The 15,609-nt window shown below is 48.7% G+C and overlaps 1 protein-coding gene across 1 annotated transcript in view; it reads right to left on the bottom strand.

The window, feature by feature from the left end:
• Ramp1 (receptor activity modifying protein 1) overlaps positions 1 to 10,093 on the bottom strand; it is a 47,059-nt gene extending 36,966 nt beyond the window's left edge. Inside the window, exon 1 of the mRNA XM_051154352.1 lies at positions 9,938 to 10,093. Within this exon, the coding sequence (XP_051010309.1) occupies positions 9,938 to 9,989 (52 nt within the window). The 5' untranslated portion in view covers positions 9,990 to 10,093. The remainder of the gene's footprint in view (positions 1 to 9,937) is intronic.
• Between the last annotated feature and the right edge of the window lie 5,516 nt (positions 10,094 to 15,609).

Here is a 15,609-nt window from a genome sequence, read left to right as displayed (position 1 = left end):
ATTTCTCAGGCCTTCCGTACCAGACCGTCAGGCTCTCAGCCTCTTCAGTGTGCAGTCAGCCGTTGCTGCGCTACCCAACCCACGTGGTGTTCGTCAATCTAGCAAGCCCTTTCACGGTATTTATTCATTCTGTTACATTCCTCTAGAGAACCGTGACTAAAACAAGCACAATTAAAAATAAAATGTCAAAAGCAATGTGTGGGCAGAGAAGGTGGTGCTCTGGGCTTCCTGCTGCAGGGACTGGCAGGGCTTAGATGTGCAAAGCTCGCATCTGTCTCCTGTGCACAAGGTTTAGTGACAGGAAGAGTGGCTAGTTCCTAAGTGTGGGGTCTACAGAGCTCACAGATCTCAGCAACTGAAGTGGGCAAGGACACAGAGGACTAAGTTTTTAAAGCAAAAATAAGGAATACCTTACCCACTTGTAGGAGTGAGCATGCTCAATCAGTCCTCTGCTTGGCTGAATTCTCTCAGGTTTTTGTCCATCTTGTGCCCACTGCTGGCACCTTTGGAATTTTTTGTTTGTGGTTCCTATTTCCTCTTTAACAGAGAAGGCATTTGAAAAGCAGTTTTTAAAGCTCCCAGTGGTTGGGAGTTTTAATCAATGGGATGGAATCAACACAAACCTGCTATATTCTAGCTGTTCACGGCCATTGACAAAAGTCAATGTGTAGGGCTAAGGAGTCACCTCAAGGTCATTCCAAGTGGGGGGCCATGGCAGATCTGTTGCCCCAAGCATGGTGTAATAAAACCAGTAAGTAATGACTGTCTGGGATCCCCAAAGCCTGATCAATAGGGGTTTAAAAAACTGTTTTCCAAGTGCCTTCTGTGTCAAAGGGGAACTAAAAACCACAAACAGAATATTCTGAAGATAACAACAGCAGACACAAGACAGACAAAAGCTCACAGAATTCAGCTGAGCAGAGGACGTGTCGAGCTCACTCACTCACACCCAGAGGATAAGACGGTCTAAGAAAATCGATCAGGCGATCTCTAAAGCTGACTCTTCAGAGGGAAGGGCACCAGGAGTGCTAAGCAATGCCTGTCCTGGTCCTGAAACAAAACAAAACAAAACAACAACAACAGAAAAAAAAAAAAACCACCAGCTCAGATGAGATTGGGCACGTTCTGGGTGGTATGGCCATAGACCGCACTTGGAAGGCAGAGGCAGGTGGATCTCTGTGAGTTTGAGACCAGCCTGGTCTACAAAGTGAGTCTTGGACAGCCAGGACTACAAGGGAAACCCTGTCTTGAAAAGCCCAAAACCAAAAACCAAAAAACCAAAACCAAAAACAACCACCACAAAACACCAGCTCACAAGACTGGACCAAGAAGGGTAAACACCCACGGGTATGGAAGGGGTTAAGGAAGTAACAGCTCACACAGCATTCCTGGGCCTGCAATGGACTTGTAGCTTTATCGATGAGGACATGCTATCCAGAAAATGTCATAGAATAGAGAACAAAGGTGTCACTGTGCCAGAGTTTGGACATGGAATGTCCTGATGATGGGCACTGAAGGGCCAGCTCAGCAGTGCTGAGGTGAGGCTTTTGGGTCAGGGATTCTGTTTTACTACACTCTTGGGGATAATGGCATCTTGGAAGGGAGCAGATCCTTGGGGCTAGATTCTGTCCCTGGGCCCTTTCCTCTTCACCCCCTTTGGTTTCCCCTCTGCCATGAGCTGGACAGCTGTGTTTTATCACATGGGCCTCACCACTGCCCAGAGGTGATATGACCAAATGACCACAGAGTAAAACCTCCAAAGCCTGTACCCGAATAAGTCCTTTCTTCTTTAGGTTGGCTTTGTCAGGTTTTTTGTTTGTTTGTTTTTTTGGTTTTTTGTTTTGTGACAGGGATGAAATGTCAGCTGTGGTGGTGAAGGGCCCCACCCTGAGTTGCTTGGTGGAATAAGACATCTTCCAAGTGTCCTTTGCCCTAGATTCCTGGCATTCCCTTCCTTTAGATTCCCCCTAATTGCAGGAAAGGCCAAATGGCCTTTGTAAACACCCAGCTATCACAAAATTATCACTCCCTAGAACAGGCCCTTTACTCAAGAAGGGGCCGGGCTGTCACTTCAAAGAATGACTGAAGGTTTACTTTAAGCAATGATTGAATGCTTATTTAATCCTCTTCATCTTCCCCTAAACACTTGGTTGTGGCTTTTTGCTTTAAAAAACAAAACAAAACAAAACAAAACAAAATATAGTCCCTCCTTTTGGGGCCACAGCAGCTCCCACCCCTGTTGCTGTCCTGCCTTGCTAGAAGTCACTCCCCTGAGATGAATAAAGTCACTTTGTGGTATACTTAGACTTCGGTGGTTCTCTCTTTTTTACTTACGCGTCCCACAGACCCAATACTGGCTAGTTATATGCCAATTTGACACAAGTTAGAGTCACTTGAGAAGAGAGAACCTTAATTGAGAAAATGCTCCCCAGCAGATTCACCTGTGGACAAGCCTGTGGGGGCATTTTCTTGATTCTTGATGCATTCTTGATTTAGAAGTGCCAGCTTAGTGCCAGCAATGGCATCCCTGGCTTGGTGGTCCTGAGAGCCGTAAGAAAACAGGCTGAGCAAGGCATGGAGAGCAATGGTAAGCAGCATTACTCGCTGTCTCCCGAGTCAGTTCCTGTCCTGACTTCCCTCGATGATGGATTGGACTACAGGCTGTAAGATGAAATACACCTATTACTCACCACGTTGCTTTGGTCATGGTGTTTATGCCAGGGTACCCTATCCAGGGTCAGTTTCTCTGAGACTGAGGGATGATTGGAGACTATACTTGCTGCCTGAGAGACTAGACCACTAATGCAGCAAAGGGTTCAAATTGGAAATCTGAAGTATGGTTTCTACTCCGAGGCGGTGGCTTCTACATCACTGGGGTTAAAAAAAAAAAACAAAAAACCCCTGAGTCAAATTAGGGTTAAGTCGGGAACCACCTGCAGAATATGATGGAGGAAGGGCGAGCAATGGACACATCCCTAGGAAATCAACAGGTGTCACTACAAAAAAGATACAACCACACCCCCCCACCCCCGCCACCCCAAGCATCAAGACAGCTGTGGAAAACCCCTCCAAGGTAGTCAGCCATAGTCCTGGACCTCCAGGAACTGCCTCATCCTGCCTTGGTACCTAGGGTCAGAGGAGGTGCTGACATGGTTCATGAGGAAGGGAACCTCAGTCTGAGAGATAAAGCCACAGAGGAATAATGAATAAGAAACAGGAGCCCCTTGGGCAGCTGGGGCCTTAGGGGCCATGGTCATCCAGGAAGAGAGAAGGCACTTGGTGGCTGTCTCTGTCGTCACTCTCAGCAGGCCAGCAGGGCAAGCTTCTCTGTACGTGTTAACGGTCCTTCCTTAATGTGACATTTCATCCGTGGAGAGACGGGGTATATCCTTCATCCTTTTGTCCTCTTCTATGTAGGACAGAAAGGCAGATGGTTTGCAGAATTACTGCCACAGCCTACAGCAGAGGAAAGTGGCTGAGCCCAGGCCCCTAGTTCCCTGTGGCAACAAAACAAAAAGCCCTGAAGCCTGGGAGGCCATTCCTAGCTGTTGCTGGCATCGTGACCTCTTTGGGAAAGCTTAGGAAAGGAGCTCAAACAAGAAACACAAAGGGAAGGAAGACACCACGCAGGGCATGCACCATGTCCACTGGGCCTCAGGACATGGCTCAGGAGGCAAAGGTGCTTACCACCAAACCCAAGGACCTGAGTTCTGTTCCTGGGACCTACACGGTGGGAGGAGAGCATCAACTCCTTCCTCCAAGTTGCCCTCTACCTCCAGTTGACACATGTGCCTACATGCATACACATACAAGTGGATAAATACATTTTTTTTAAAGTGCTGTTTTTTTGTTGTTTGTTTGTTTGTTTGTTTGTTTGTTTTAGCTCAGGCTCAGTCAGTTGGGAAGGAATTGAGGGAGCACATTCCATTTGTAGCAGCAGAAGAGAAAAAGCAAAGAACACTCCAAAAGAGGAACCTTTAGGGAGGAGCCATTCCATGAAGCCTCAGCTGAAGATGCCACAGAAGGATGGTTTCTTGAGCGGAGGGTCTCAACCCCGGCCTTTTTTGATGTTTAAGTTCAGCGCCACTTACCATTAAATCAGCATCCCCCACAAAAGGTATAGCCACTGGACATCACTAAAGAATCATTGACAAGCTAAGGTCCAAGTTAAAGGTTTACGTGGGGGTGGGAGGACTGCAACATTGGGCATCACCCCTTTCCATGTCTGACTCAGTTACCTACTTTGATCCCTCCTGACCTGTCAAGGTGCTCACTCAAGCCTCCCATGGCTGCTGAGGCAGGAGAGCCTGTGGCCACTCTTTTCTCTGGAGCCTTCACTTCACTCAGTGGACCTGGCCTCCTCTCTCCAGGCTTGTACAAAAGACAGGGCCTTCTCCACCCACTCTCTGCAGCTGTTCCCTCTGCCTGATGCTTTGACACTGGCCTGGACAAGGCTACTGCCCTAAGTGTCTTCCTGGCTGGGCCTCCTTTTTGTGAAACTTTGCTTTACACAGCTATGGCCTACCAGCTATGGCCCTATTTTCTAAGGGCACCTGCCTCCAGGCTGCATAGATAAACTGTCACATTCAGCACACACACACACACACACACACACACACACACACACACACACACACAAAGACAAGATTCCCTACTCAATTCCAATTTAAGAGAATATTAAAAGTATGAGGAAGAGCCTGGCGGTGGTGGCACATGCCTGTAATCCCAGCACTTGGGAGGCAGAGGCAGGTAGATCACTGTGAGTTCGAGGCCAGCCTGGTCTGCAAAGTGAGTTCAGGACAGCCAGGGCTACACAGAGAGACCCTGTTTCAAAGAAACAAAACCAAAAACCAAAAATATGAGGAAGCCCCCAAATATTGCACAATACATGCGTATACTGAAGTACTTGTCTGAAATTCCAGTTTACCCCGGGGTCCTTCACCACCCAAGTCTGGCCAGCACCCGTAGGCCACCAGCCCATGCTAGTGTAGCCCAGGGCTCTTTTGTTTTGTTTCTTGAAACAAGGTTTCTCTGTGTAACCTTGGCTGTCCAGGACTCACTCTGTAGACCAGGCTGGCCTCGCACTCTCAGAGACCCACCTGCCTCTGCCTCCCGAGTGCTGGCATTAAAGGTGTGCACTACCTAGCATCCAAGGCATTATAAGACAAGGCCCAGTCAGCATACATTTCCTTCAAGTTCCCATTGTCCTCTAAGTGCCATGGGATCTGATCTTTCTAAAGTATAGCCTCGGAGGCTCAACAAAGTCTAGCGTCACTCTAAGACCAGGGTCTCTGCGTGGCCCTTCTGTGCTCAAGCTCCTCAGAGCTCTCCCAATGCCCCAGCTGCGCTCACCAGGTCTCCTCTTCATAGCCTGCTACACACATTTGCATCTAGTCACCCCCTGGGCTTCACAGACACTAGTTTTAGGAACTAGCTGACACTCAGCTTCACAGATGCACAAAGCCCTTCATGGAAAACGAAATAGTGTTTACATACGAACCACACACTGGTCAGCTACCGTCTTTGTAATCTTGAAGTGGCATAGAATGCATAATGCAGTGTAAATGCCATGGGGATAATTGTGAGACTATATGTTTTCAATCTGCACGCTAGTTGCAGTGGTGTGTGTGTGTGTATGCAATGGTGTGGAGATAGAGGACAACCTTGGATTGAGGCGCGGTCCTCTTGCCACGCTTTTCTGCCGCATCCACCAGACTAGCATGTCTGAGAGCTTCTAGACTCCGGTGTCTCTCCTCCCTCCTCCCCTTAGGAGCACTCAGATGCCAGACCTTTTAGCTATGTGGCTGGCTTTTATGTGGGCTATGGGAATTCAAGCTTAGGTCCTGTTGTGTAGCCATGCTTAGCCCACTGAACCATCTCCCTGGTTCTGCAGTGTTTTTGTAGTTCATACATTTTGATTGGTTTTTGTTTTTTTTTTTGGAGACAAGGTCTTGCTAAGTGCCATGCAGTCCAAGCTGACTGTTTTGTAATCCTCTCTCTTAGCCTCCTGGGTGCTGGGATTACAGGTGTGGGCTGCCATGCTCCCGGTTTTAAAAAAAACCAACACACTTTGACCATGTGGCTGGTTGTAGCAGATACAGAGGTGAGGGCAGAGGGGCAAGTGCATAGTCAAAATGGGGCACTCTCTCCCTACCTTGGCATCAGGGGCATTTGTCACAGGAGTGGGGCAGGTCAGGTGCTGTAGGGCACAGCTAAGGAGCTAGCAGCGCCCAAGCTTCTAGCCATTCTTTGTGTGACACTGTTTGACCTCTGAGCCATGGGACACATAGAAGGTCAGACTCTTGGCTCAAACTTGACGGGTTCCTGGGGTGGATTCCTACTGGAGCTTAAAAGGTATGAGGAGCACATCTGTTTCTCTCACTCCGGAATGAGAAGCCTGTGGCCTGCAGGCTGCACACTGGCAACTGCTACTCAGATCAGCCTGAACACAGACTCACCTTCTCAGGGGCCCCAGAAGAAAACTGACTGTCCAGACTGTGACCATCCAAGTGGCTAGGCCTTGGCCAGTGTCCCACTGAGAGTCCAACCCAGCAGGACACATAGAATCTCAGAAAGGAGCCGGGCATGGTGGCGCACGCCTTTAATCCCTGCACTCTGGAGGCAGAGGCAGGCAGATCTCTGTGAGTTCAGGGCCAGCTGAAAGGACCAGACAAACTCCATTTTGAAAAAGAAATTCCATTTTGTGTTAAACCTAGGCAAGGGCTGAACTCAGATTCCAGAAAAACCACAAACTAATCTAAACAGAAAAATATTAGCCAGGTGCAGTAGCTCACGCCTTTAATCCCAGCACTCGGGACACAGAGGCAGGTGGATTGCTGTGAGTTTGAGGCCAGCCTGGTCTACACAGTGAGTCCAGGACAGCCAAGGTTACATAGATAAATCCTGTCTCGAAAAACCGAAAAAATAAAAATAAAAATAAAATAAAAAATAAAAAATAAAAGAAAGAAAGAAAGAAAGAAAGAAAGAAAAATATTCCCTAGCAACACAATCAGTTCACCTTGGGAAAGTCCAAATATGTGCCAACAGGTGGTCTGGCACATAGCAACAACCAATTAGGAGAAGCCAGACCAAAGTTCTTAACACCCCCATGACTGCATCAACCAATCTTTTCTATAGGTCAACTTGCCCCTACACCTATTACCCAACCACGAAACACCAAGGCTTGTAACTCCCTGCTTGCAGTTTTTCTGCCCAAATGCCATCCAATCATATACTGTAAAACCCATTTCTTTGTCTAAAACCTACCAAAAACCCCTCTCAATTGAGACTCAAGGCTGTTTCCCTGCATCTGCTGTGTCAGTGCTTAGAGGGTGGCCCGGGTTCAAACTTGCAATAAAGACTTCCTTGCCATTACATTTAGGCTTGGCTCTTGGGTGGTCTATTTGGGAAGAAATTTGGTCATAACACAGCTTGGTCTACAAAGTGAGTCCAGGACAGCCAAGGCTACACAGAGAAACCCTGTCTCGGGGTGGGGGTGAGGGTGGGGAGAATCTCAGAAAGGAAGGGCTGTGGGTCTGAGGGAGGAGCACCAGAGGGTGAGCCTCTAGGGAGCCACTCCCTGTCTTGGCCTTTTCACTGGAACTCATACCACATGTGGTACCCACGTCACACACTCTACCAGATGCCAGTTTAAGATTGATCAGAAACTATGAAACTGGTTCATCCTAGGGTATGTGTGGGGAAATCACAGGAGACCTTTCCAATGAGCTGTTGGCTCCAAGTAAGACTTGCGTCTAAAACGTTTCTCTATGTTAGAGCTCGCTGCAGCCAGCATGGATAGAAACACTGTTCTGCAGCCCTGGGCTGGAATGACAGTCCGAATGCAGACCCAGCATGCATTCAAGAAAGTAGGACAAACACCCAAGGATCCCACTCTACCTCCAAGCTCATGGTGATAACCAAACAGACACAGTGATTCAATAGTCACAGATCTAGACTCCATGGCTAGAACTACATCCAGATAGAAACAGCGCTGCAGCCACATACTGACTTCCTGGGGCACTCATTTCACTTGAAGTTTATATATAGTTCAACAAGTTCTCCTGACTTCCAACCCCGCCCCCACCTTCTAGCATGATAGACATGCCTTCCCCAGCACAGAAGATCCAGGAGCTGACCCACTGGCATGCTCACAAGTGAAGTTTGCAAAACCAGGAGCTTTGCAAAGCATTTACCAGCATTGTCCAAGCCGGTCTGCCTTGTGACCACAGCTCCTCTTTTCTGACGTGGCCTCATAGGAGATGTTTTACAAACACAACAACACACACAGGGTAGTCCGAGGGGGAAAGGAAAAGATTCATCTGCTAAGATTTTGATAACTAAAAAAAAAAAAAAGCCAGCAGATTGAATAAGAAAAGAACCAGCTTGTTTATAAAAATCCGTCCCAGATTAAGATCTCAGTCCTGCAGATTAGCATACTTTTAAGGAAAAACAAAAACCCTTCCACACAGCCTTGCAGGATATCAAAGTCTATCACCAAGGAGATCTGGCCAGTAGCAAGGCTCAGGAAGAACGGAGTGAGCTCAGCGAGCTCTGCTCATCCCAGCTGGCCTCCGAAGACATTAATTCACCGATAACCTCATAAAGTCCTGTTTGTTCTCCCAAGACATAACATCAGCCAGACCGCTCAGGGCTACGTCAAGAGCACAGGACACTGGACAGCTAGTGGAACCCTTTTCCTGGTAAACACAGGAGGTCCTCACGTGTGGTCAGACATAGTGTTCTATTTACACAGCCGTCCAGGGTACAGACTCTGGTGCACTAATAAAGAACCTTTATTTGCTTATTCTTAAAAAAAAAAAAAATTGCCCAACCAGCTCCCTGTCTTGCTAATACAGAGACATTTATTTCTTAGGAAACTGAAGCTAAAAATCCACATCAAGCCAAAAGGATCTTAAAACAATATTATTCTAAGGGGTTTGATTTTCATTTGAGTTTAGCTAACACATATATGGAGGAAGGTCCACCTTCAGATTCCATTGCACAGAGCGAGATTTATTTTTTTCTTTAATGCAGACCTGGCACCCCTTGGTGAGATCTGCGCCACAAATGGAAGGTCTCTGGGTGCTGTTCCTGCCCAGTCACTGCAGACAGGCCACACTGCCCCAAGCTGTTTCCTTGGCAATAAACAGTGCCAGTGGCTAGCCTTTACTAGCACCAGAGCCTGTGTAGCAGGTGTCTCTGGCCAACACCATGGGTGTGGGAAAACACCACAAGAACCATTAAGCCACAGGCCTTTCCAGGGACACTGGACCGACTGTTTTGCTTTCATTAAAAGGTAGCTGTGTACCTGAATTATATCCAACAGATGTGGCAGCCCAGGGTCCTGACCGAATTCTAAGCAGTTTACACACAAGGGAACTGAAATGGGCAGTTTCTTGTTGGTCACCCCTACATTGCAGTTCATGATCGCTCTAAAACAAAAACCCCAGCAAGTCGGCCGCCTCTAATTTTATCAGCCGCAAGTGGGAAGTTAACAAGCCAACAACAAAACCTCCATGGAAATCATGGACTCAACAAGCAACCGCTGTAGGTGACAGGTTTCCAGTTGTACCTAGTGTCCAGATTCTTAATCTGGCTCTGGTTGAAGTCGAGCACATCCCTAAACTACTGCTGGCTCAGGGAGCTTGCATCAGTTTGGAGAATTTGAAGTGTAGGCAGGGGATCCCTGCGCCCCATCAGTCCCAGAAAGGAAGCTACCCCGTTGTTTGGTCAAAAGTTGCTGGTGCCTTCGGAAGACCAGCTGGGTGATATGCCCACGCCACCTAGTCTCCGTGTCCTCGGTAGGTGGAGCAGCCCCTGCATCACCACTCAGCTGTCCTGGCGGAGCCCACGCCCTGAGTAAGGTCAAGGTGCGTTCAGGTGTTGCCCTCCCGGCCCCAGGTCACCACCAGCGCTGCAGCCCGGGGCTACTCACCCAGCAGCAGCCAGAGGCCGCGCCGCGGGAGGCCCCGCAGGCCCAGGGCCATGGCAAGCAGAGCCCCGCCGTCCCAGCGCCTTGCCGAGCTCTGCGCCCGCTGGAGACGCGCCGGGGGCGGGAGCTAGCGAGAGAGGCCGCGCCCGGCCCACTGCAGCTCCTACGCGCCCGCGGCTGTCGAGGGCGGAAGCTGGCGGGCGGCACCTGAGGCTGGAGCGCTGCTGGGACTAGAGGGGAGCCTCCTGGAATGTCTGCGGGGCAAATGGGTTTGGAAGGTCTCCAGGTCCGCAGACCCGGCACCTCGCTTGGAGGGCTGGGTTCCGCAGCTATCCAGTGGTCTGCTCTGCAAACAGCCAGTTGTCCCATCTCCTTTTCTATGGGGTGCTGGAGTGGTGGGGACAAAACCAGCCCTGCCAATGCCCGCAGGACAAACAAGGAGTGGCGCGCCACCAGGAAAGATGGCCAGTGGGAACCCGGCTCCTTGGAGGGACAAAGGTGCGCTTATCAGCAGGTGGTAATCCATAAATAAATACTGAACTTAGGGAAAAAAGGACTAGGTAGAAAGGTGACAACAGACTTCCGTTGGGGTTGGCTACTAGCCACGACTGCACACAGAATGGACCAGTAGTGGGAGTCTTGGGTGTGTTATTATGGGCAAGAAAGGCAGTGTAACACTGGCATGCTGGGAAACCTGGGGCAGATGCAGGCTACAGGATAGGGCCTGATCTAGAGTCATGGAGGTAGCAGCTCAGACTAACTGAACCGGTCAGCACTCTCAAGGCGTCTCCGGTAGCTGGACGACACCCTGAGCCTGAGCAGATAGGTTATCGTCTGGCTCCACGCAAAGGCAGAGGCTTCACTCAGGGCTGGGCCATCTTACAATGCTGCCAGGTGACCAACATTCCTCAGAAGAAAGGGAACAAGGCTAGGGGCTGCTGCCACCTTCTGGCCGAGTGCTCAGGACCCTTAACAGCAAGCTGGTGTTCATCCTGAACACAGACATCTGGGATCTGTATACCTGTCTAGGGGGCCTCAAATGTCCTCAAGTAAGGGGACATGGAAAAGGAACTCGTTCTTTTGGCTTGGCTGGCCCTTCGTTGTGAACCTTATGAAGACCTCACAGGAGGCCAGCCTCCTCTTACCGACAGACATGGGACTAAGGAACAGAAAGGAATCTGGAGGGCAGCTCTCTTCGGCATGTCTGCAGTTGAGCACCCTGGCTAATTGCCATGAGTCTCTCCCAATTCACACACACAGGAGGCAACTCTGATGCCCCGGCCCTAGTGGGGATGCCCTCTGACGTCAGGCTGGCCCCTTCAAGTCTGAGATTTTTCTCACACTTCTGATTGGTAATCACTGTCCGCAGGAGGCGGCGAGGCTAAATGGCGGCATTAATGGAGAAAGTAAGACAGTTTATGGGTTGATACTACATCTTTCATGGACACAGTTCTCACTTGTACACTGCAAAGTAACTACACCTCAGCAATTGCTGCAGAGGACAGTGCAGGGAACCCCGAGAATAGAAAATCAGCGCAGCCTGGGACTGCCTACTGAGTTTCCAGACCACCTTAGGGAGAGGAAAGCCAGAGTCTAGGGAACCAATCTAAGTAACAGAAAGGAGACTGCTCTGAGGACACAGCCGAGAGAGAGCCAGAGTGCAGGCTTCACACTTGTGTGTAGAGGTGAGGAAAAGAATCAGAGCTCACACAAGTCTGGAACCGTTAGGTTCCCACCAGCGTAGAAAGGAAACAAAGGGTACACAGAGCAGCAGAGCAGGGCTGCCTCAGGCATCAGCAAGAACAGAACCGCTGTTCTGTTCCGGTGCAACCTGACAGAGCTTGACAGCAAGTGAGCCACGGCACATGGCTCCCTGTGACCGCTGCATCCACAACAGGGCTGTTAAAAAAGAAAAGAAAAAAACAGCAGAGAACTGTGGCCTGGCTTCAAGTGGCCTAACATGTGACTGTAGTCCTGGAGAAGAGTGTGAAATACACCCATGGGGCTATAAACCCAACAATAGCAGCAGCCCCCAAACGCAACAAGAGCCACGAGGAAAATGCGGTAAGGTACAACACATGCAGCTAACACCAGCGACAGCCAACAGTAGCCAGAGGACAGGACGCAAGCAAACAAGGGCACATCTTCAAGTACAGGTGGCAAGAGTACCAACTGTTTTGAGTTTGCTGCTCTGCACAGGAGGCCAGACTCTGGCCACTGTCACTATGGGTCATCAGCTCTAAAGCACAGCTGTTGGATAGGGACTTAGCAAACGGCATCTTGGGGGCACTCAGCTTCAAGCATCAGTTCGTCAAGCCCCTCAAGGGAGCTGCTGTTCAATCTCAAACGCTCAGGGCTTGCAAGCAGCTTAGAGCTTTACTCCCTCAAATGCACCCAAGGGAACATCATGACCCCTCAAGAAGTAAACTGTTCATTCAACAGAGAATGAATTGCTGAGCATCACGGGGACAACTCAAGAGCTGGAAAGTAACTAAGTCAAAGGGAGGAATCACGGGCCCCGCTGTTCATGGTCCAGCCCACTCTTTATCAGCTAAATACTTGGCAGAGAGCAGAGACAGACTGGGAAGAGCTCCCAGACAGGAGACAGGCACTGGCTAGGGGCGGACAGGAGATATGGGGAGATATGGAAATATGACCAGAGAGCTGACATCTTAATGATCTAGACATGAAAACAAATGTCCTAAAACCCTGGAGCTGAACAAGAGAAAAGTCAGCTCTATCTAGACCTACTATAAATGACAAAGTGAAATTCCACACATGTAATGGAAGGGACCCTACACACACACACACACACACACACACACACACACACACACACACACACACACACTTACAAATGCTTATGTGGCAGCATGTGCCTTTAATCCCAGACCTCAAGAGGCAGAAGCAGGTAGATCTTCCTGAGTTCATGACCAGCCTATTTTACATAGTAAGTTCCAGGCTAGTAAGACTGTCTCAAAGGAACAAAACCTCAAAGAAACCAAATGAATGCTTGACCATATAAAAAAATACATTAATGCATAGTTATACAAGAGAACAAGAGACACTATTCTATGTCAGTTCAGAAAGTCTTCTGAAAAAGAAGTTACATTTTGAAAGGCTAAAGAAAGATCAAACAACCAAAGTACTTTCAAAGGCTGTATACCAATTAGTGTTCTCCGAAGACGATCGATGGTTTGAAAGCTACAATGGCCTGTGTACAGACTACAACTGGAGAGATAGAAGGCAAGTGTGAACCATGTACACAGAAAGAACAGACATACAAAGCACTGTCAGGAACATACGAGGACACAAGCACCAACTGTAACCATCGAACAAACACAGGGCACGTAGCCCAACAGACGCCCAGTTCCTAGCTGCAGCTTAGGAGAGCCTCAGACACTGAACAGCAGTGAGTGCCCCACGTGGCTTTCTAAATGCTACTCTCCTAGAAAAGAAAACAACTCGTTGGAGCAAAGGATACGCAAGACAACCCTGAAAGGTCTTGTGGTGGCAGAAAGCAAGCATCTGAAGGATACAGAACACTGGCATAACACAAACAGTGTACGACTCAGTCAATGCACTCTAACTCACAACAGTGGCTTCACACTGTTCTAACAGTGCTGAACCGGAGAAAAGACTGCATGCAGAAGTGATGAAGAGCCACAGTCCCCATTACACAAACACACACAAACACACACACACACACACACACACACACACACACCACACACACGGCAGGAATTATTCCCAGCAAAATGTAGCGACAGGTCTTAGAACTGGACACATGGTAGTGTTGGAAGCATTTTAGAAAGAGCCCATGTGGCTCAATTTGCCGTGGCTCTTCAGTTCTGCCCTGGACAACGAGCCTCTCACTCTGCCACCTCTCTCTCAGGCTTCCCCCAGTAACGGAGTTGGAACAGGAAAGCAGACCTCAGTGCTTGGAGCTTGCATTCCTATATAGCATATAACTAAAGACAAGCCCTAAGTATGATAAACAAAAGCCATTTCTAATAGCCAATGTCCATAATATAAGTAAGGAAATATTCTCGGGCCTGTGAGCCCCAACTGTCACTATGTTATCAGAATGTGAGCTCTGTCCTTATTAGCAGCCAGAAGGAAGTTTACCTAACTCAAGACAGCTCTCAGGTAGCTTTCCCCCAAGTCTCAAAACAGGCAAAGACAGGATCTGAATCACCTGGAGGTGGGTCGCAGGCAATCATGTGAGAGGGAATTTATCATCTGGGTTACTTGTGGATGGGACCTTCCTGGGCCAACACCCTGGAGTGGGTAAAATGGAGAGAGTAGGCTAAGCAGAGTATCTCCTGACTGTAGAAGTCATGTGACCAGCTGCTTCAACCTCCTGCTGCCTTGACTTCTCACCATGATGGACTGTCCAAGCGTGAGCTGGAAGGACCCTTCATCCGTCCTCTGCTTCTTCAGAGTACTTCATCACAGCACCAGGGAAAGGAGCTTGCTGCTTCTGATTGCCCGTGGGTGGACTGCCACCACAAACCTGGCGACCTAAGCCATCCAAGGTGTCACACTTAAGGACGTGGAAGTCTGACGTGAGCCCACAGAGGCTCCTTCTGGTGCTCCCCAGGCCTTGGCAGGCGCTGGAGGTGACTGCAGTCCTCAACTCCTAGCCTTTCTAGCCTCAAAGGTAGTAAGTGCAAGACTAGCCCTTGCTACTCCTGTCTCCTCCTCTGCTATTTTACATTTTTGGTTGTGAGTCTAGCCTGTAACGGCTGAGCCATCTCTCCAGCCTATTTGAAGAACTCATGAAAAGGCTGAGCCACGCAGGCAACCCAGGATAACCTCCCCATCATTGGGCCAACTGATCAGCTGACTTCCTTGTGTTCACACAAAGGACACATCCTCCACAGGTTTTGAGAAGGATGACAGGGCATCTTACAAGTCCAGTCTCCTGCCTAGATGGTGAACTTTCTCTGACTCTCAAAGATAAAGCAATGCTGGGGCTAGAACTCGAGGCCATACTCATGGGAGGCAAACAGCCTACCATGAGCTGCCCTAAGCTCTAACACTCTGAACCAGGCTTCTGCCTGATAACGAGCAGCAACAGTCAACTTGAAAAACACTGGCTGGGCACAACTTCTTTCTAACAAAGCCACGCACTATCCACTTTCTGTCTCCTAAGACCAGAGTCAGTGGTGGCAGGCCAGCCAGGGTGGAGTTTTAGTCCTTCTGACAACAGTAGGAGACTGTTAGCTGAAGTAACGAGGTGCTGCTCTTTGTCCTTCCGATGCCAGCTAGAAGCACAGAAGAGCTGTTCTGAACAACACTGAAACACACTAAGATTATGTGAAATTTTGCCTTTGAACATATTTGGAAATATTTGATCAATTTTTTTCCTTCTTGGTCAGTCTTTTAAAAACGCAACAACAGGGCTGGAGAGATGGCTCAGTGGTTAAGAGCACTGTCTGCTCTCCCAGAGATCCTGAGTTCAATTCCCAGCAACCACATGATGGTTCACAACTATCTATAATGAGATCTGTGCAGGCATACATACAGGCAGAACACTGTATATGTAATAAGTAAATCTTTAAAAAAAACTCAACAACAAAAACTCAGCAAGTATAATTACATATTACAAACTTTAGAATATAAGTAAAAATTGAGTTTTCATTTAAGATTCCAAAACATTCATAAAGAAC

Source organism: Acomys russatus, chromosome 12, assembly GCF_903995435.1.
Source record: "Acomys russatus chromosome 12, mAcoRus1.1, whole genome shotgun sequence".
Lineage (NCBI taxonomy): Eukaryota > Metazoa > Chordata > Mammalia > Rodentia > Muridae > Acomys > Acomys russatus.
The sequence above is the reverse complement of the archived record's forward strand: the minus strand, read 5'-3'. Positions and strand labels throughout refer to the sequence as shown.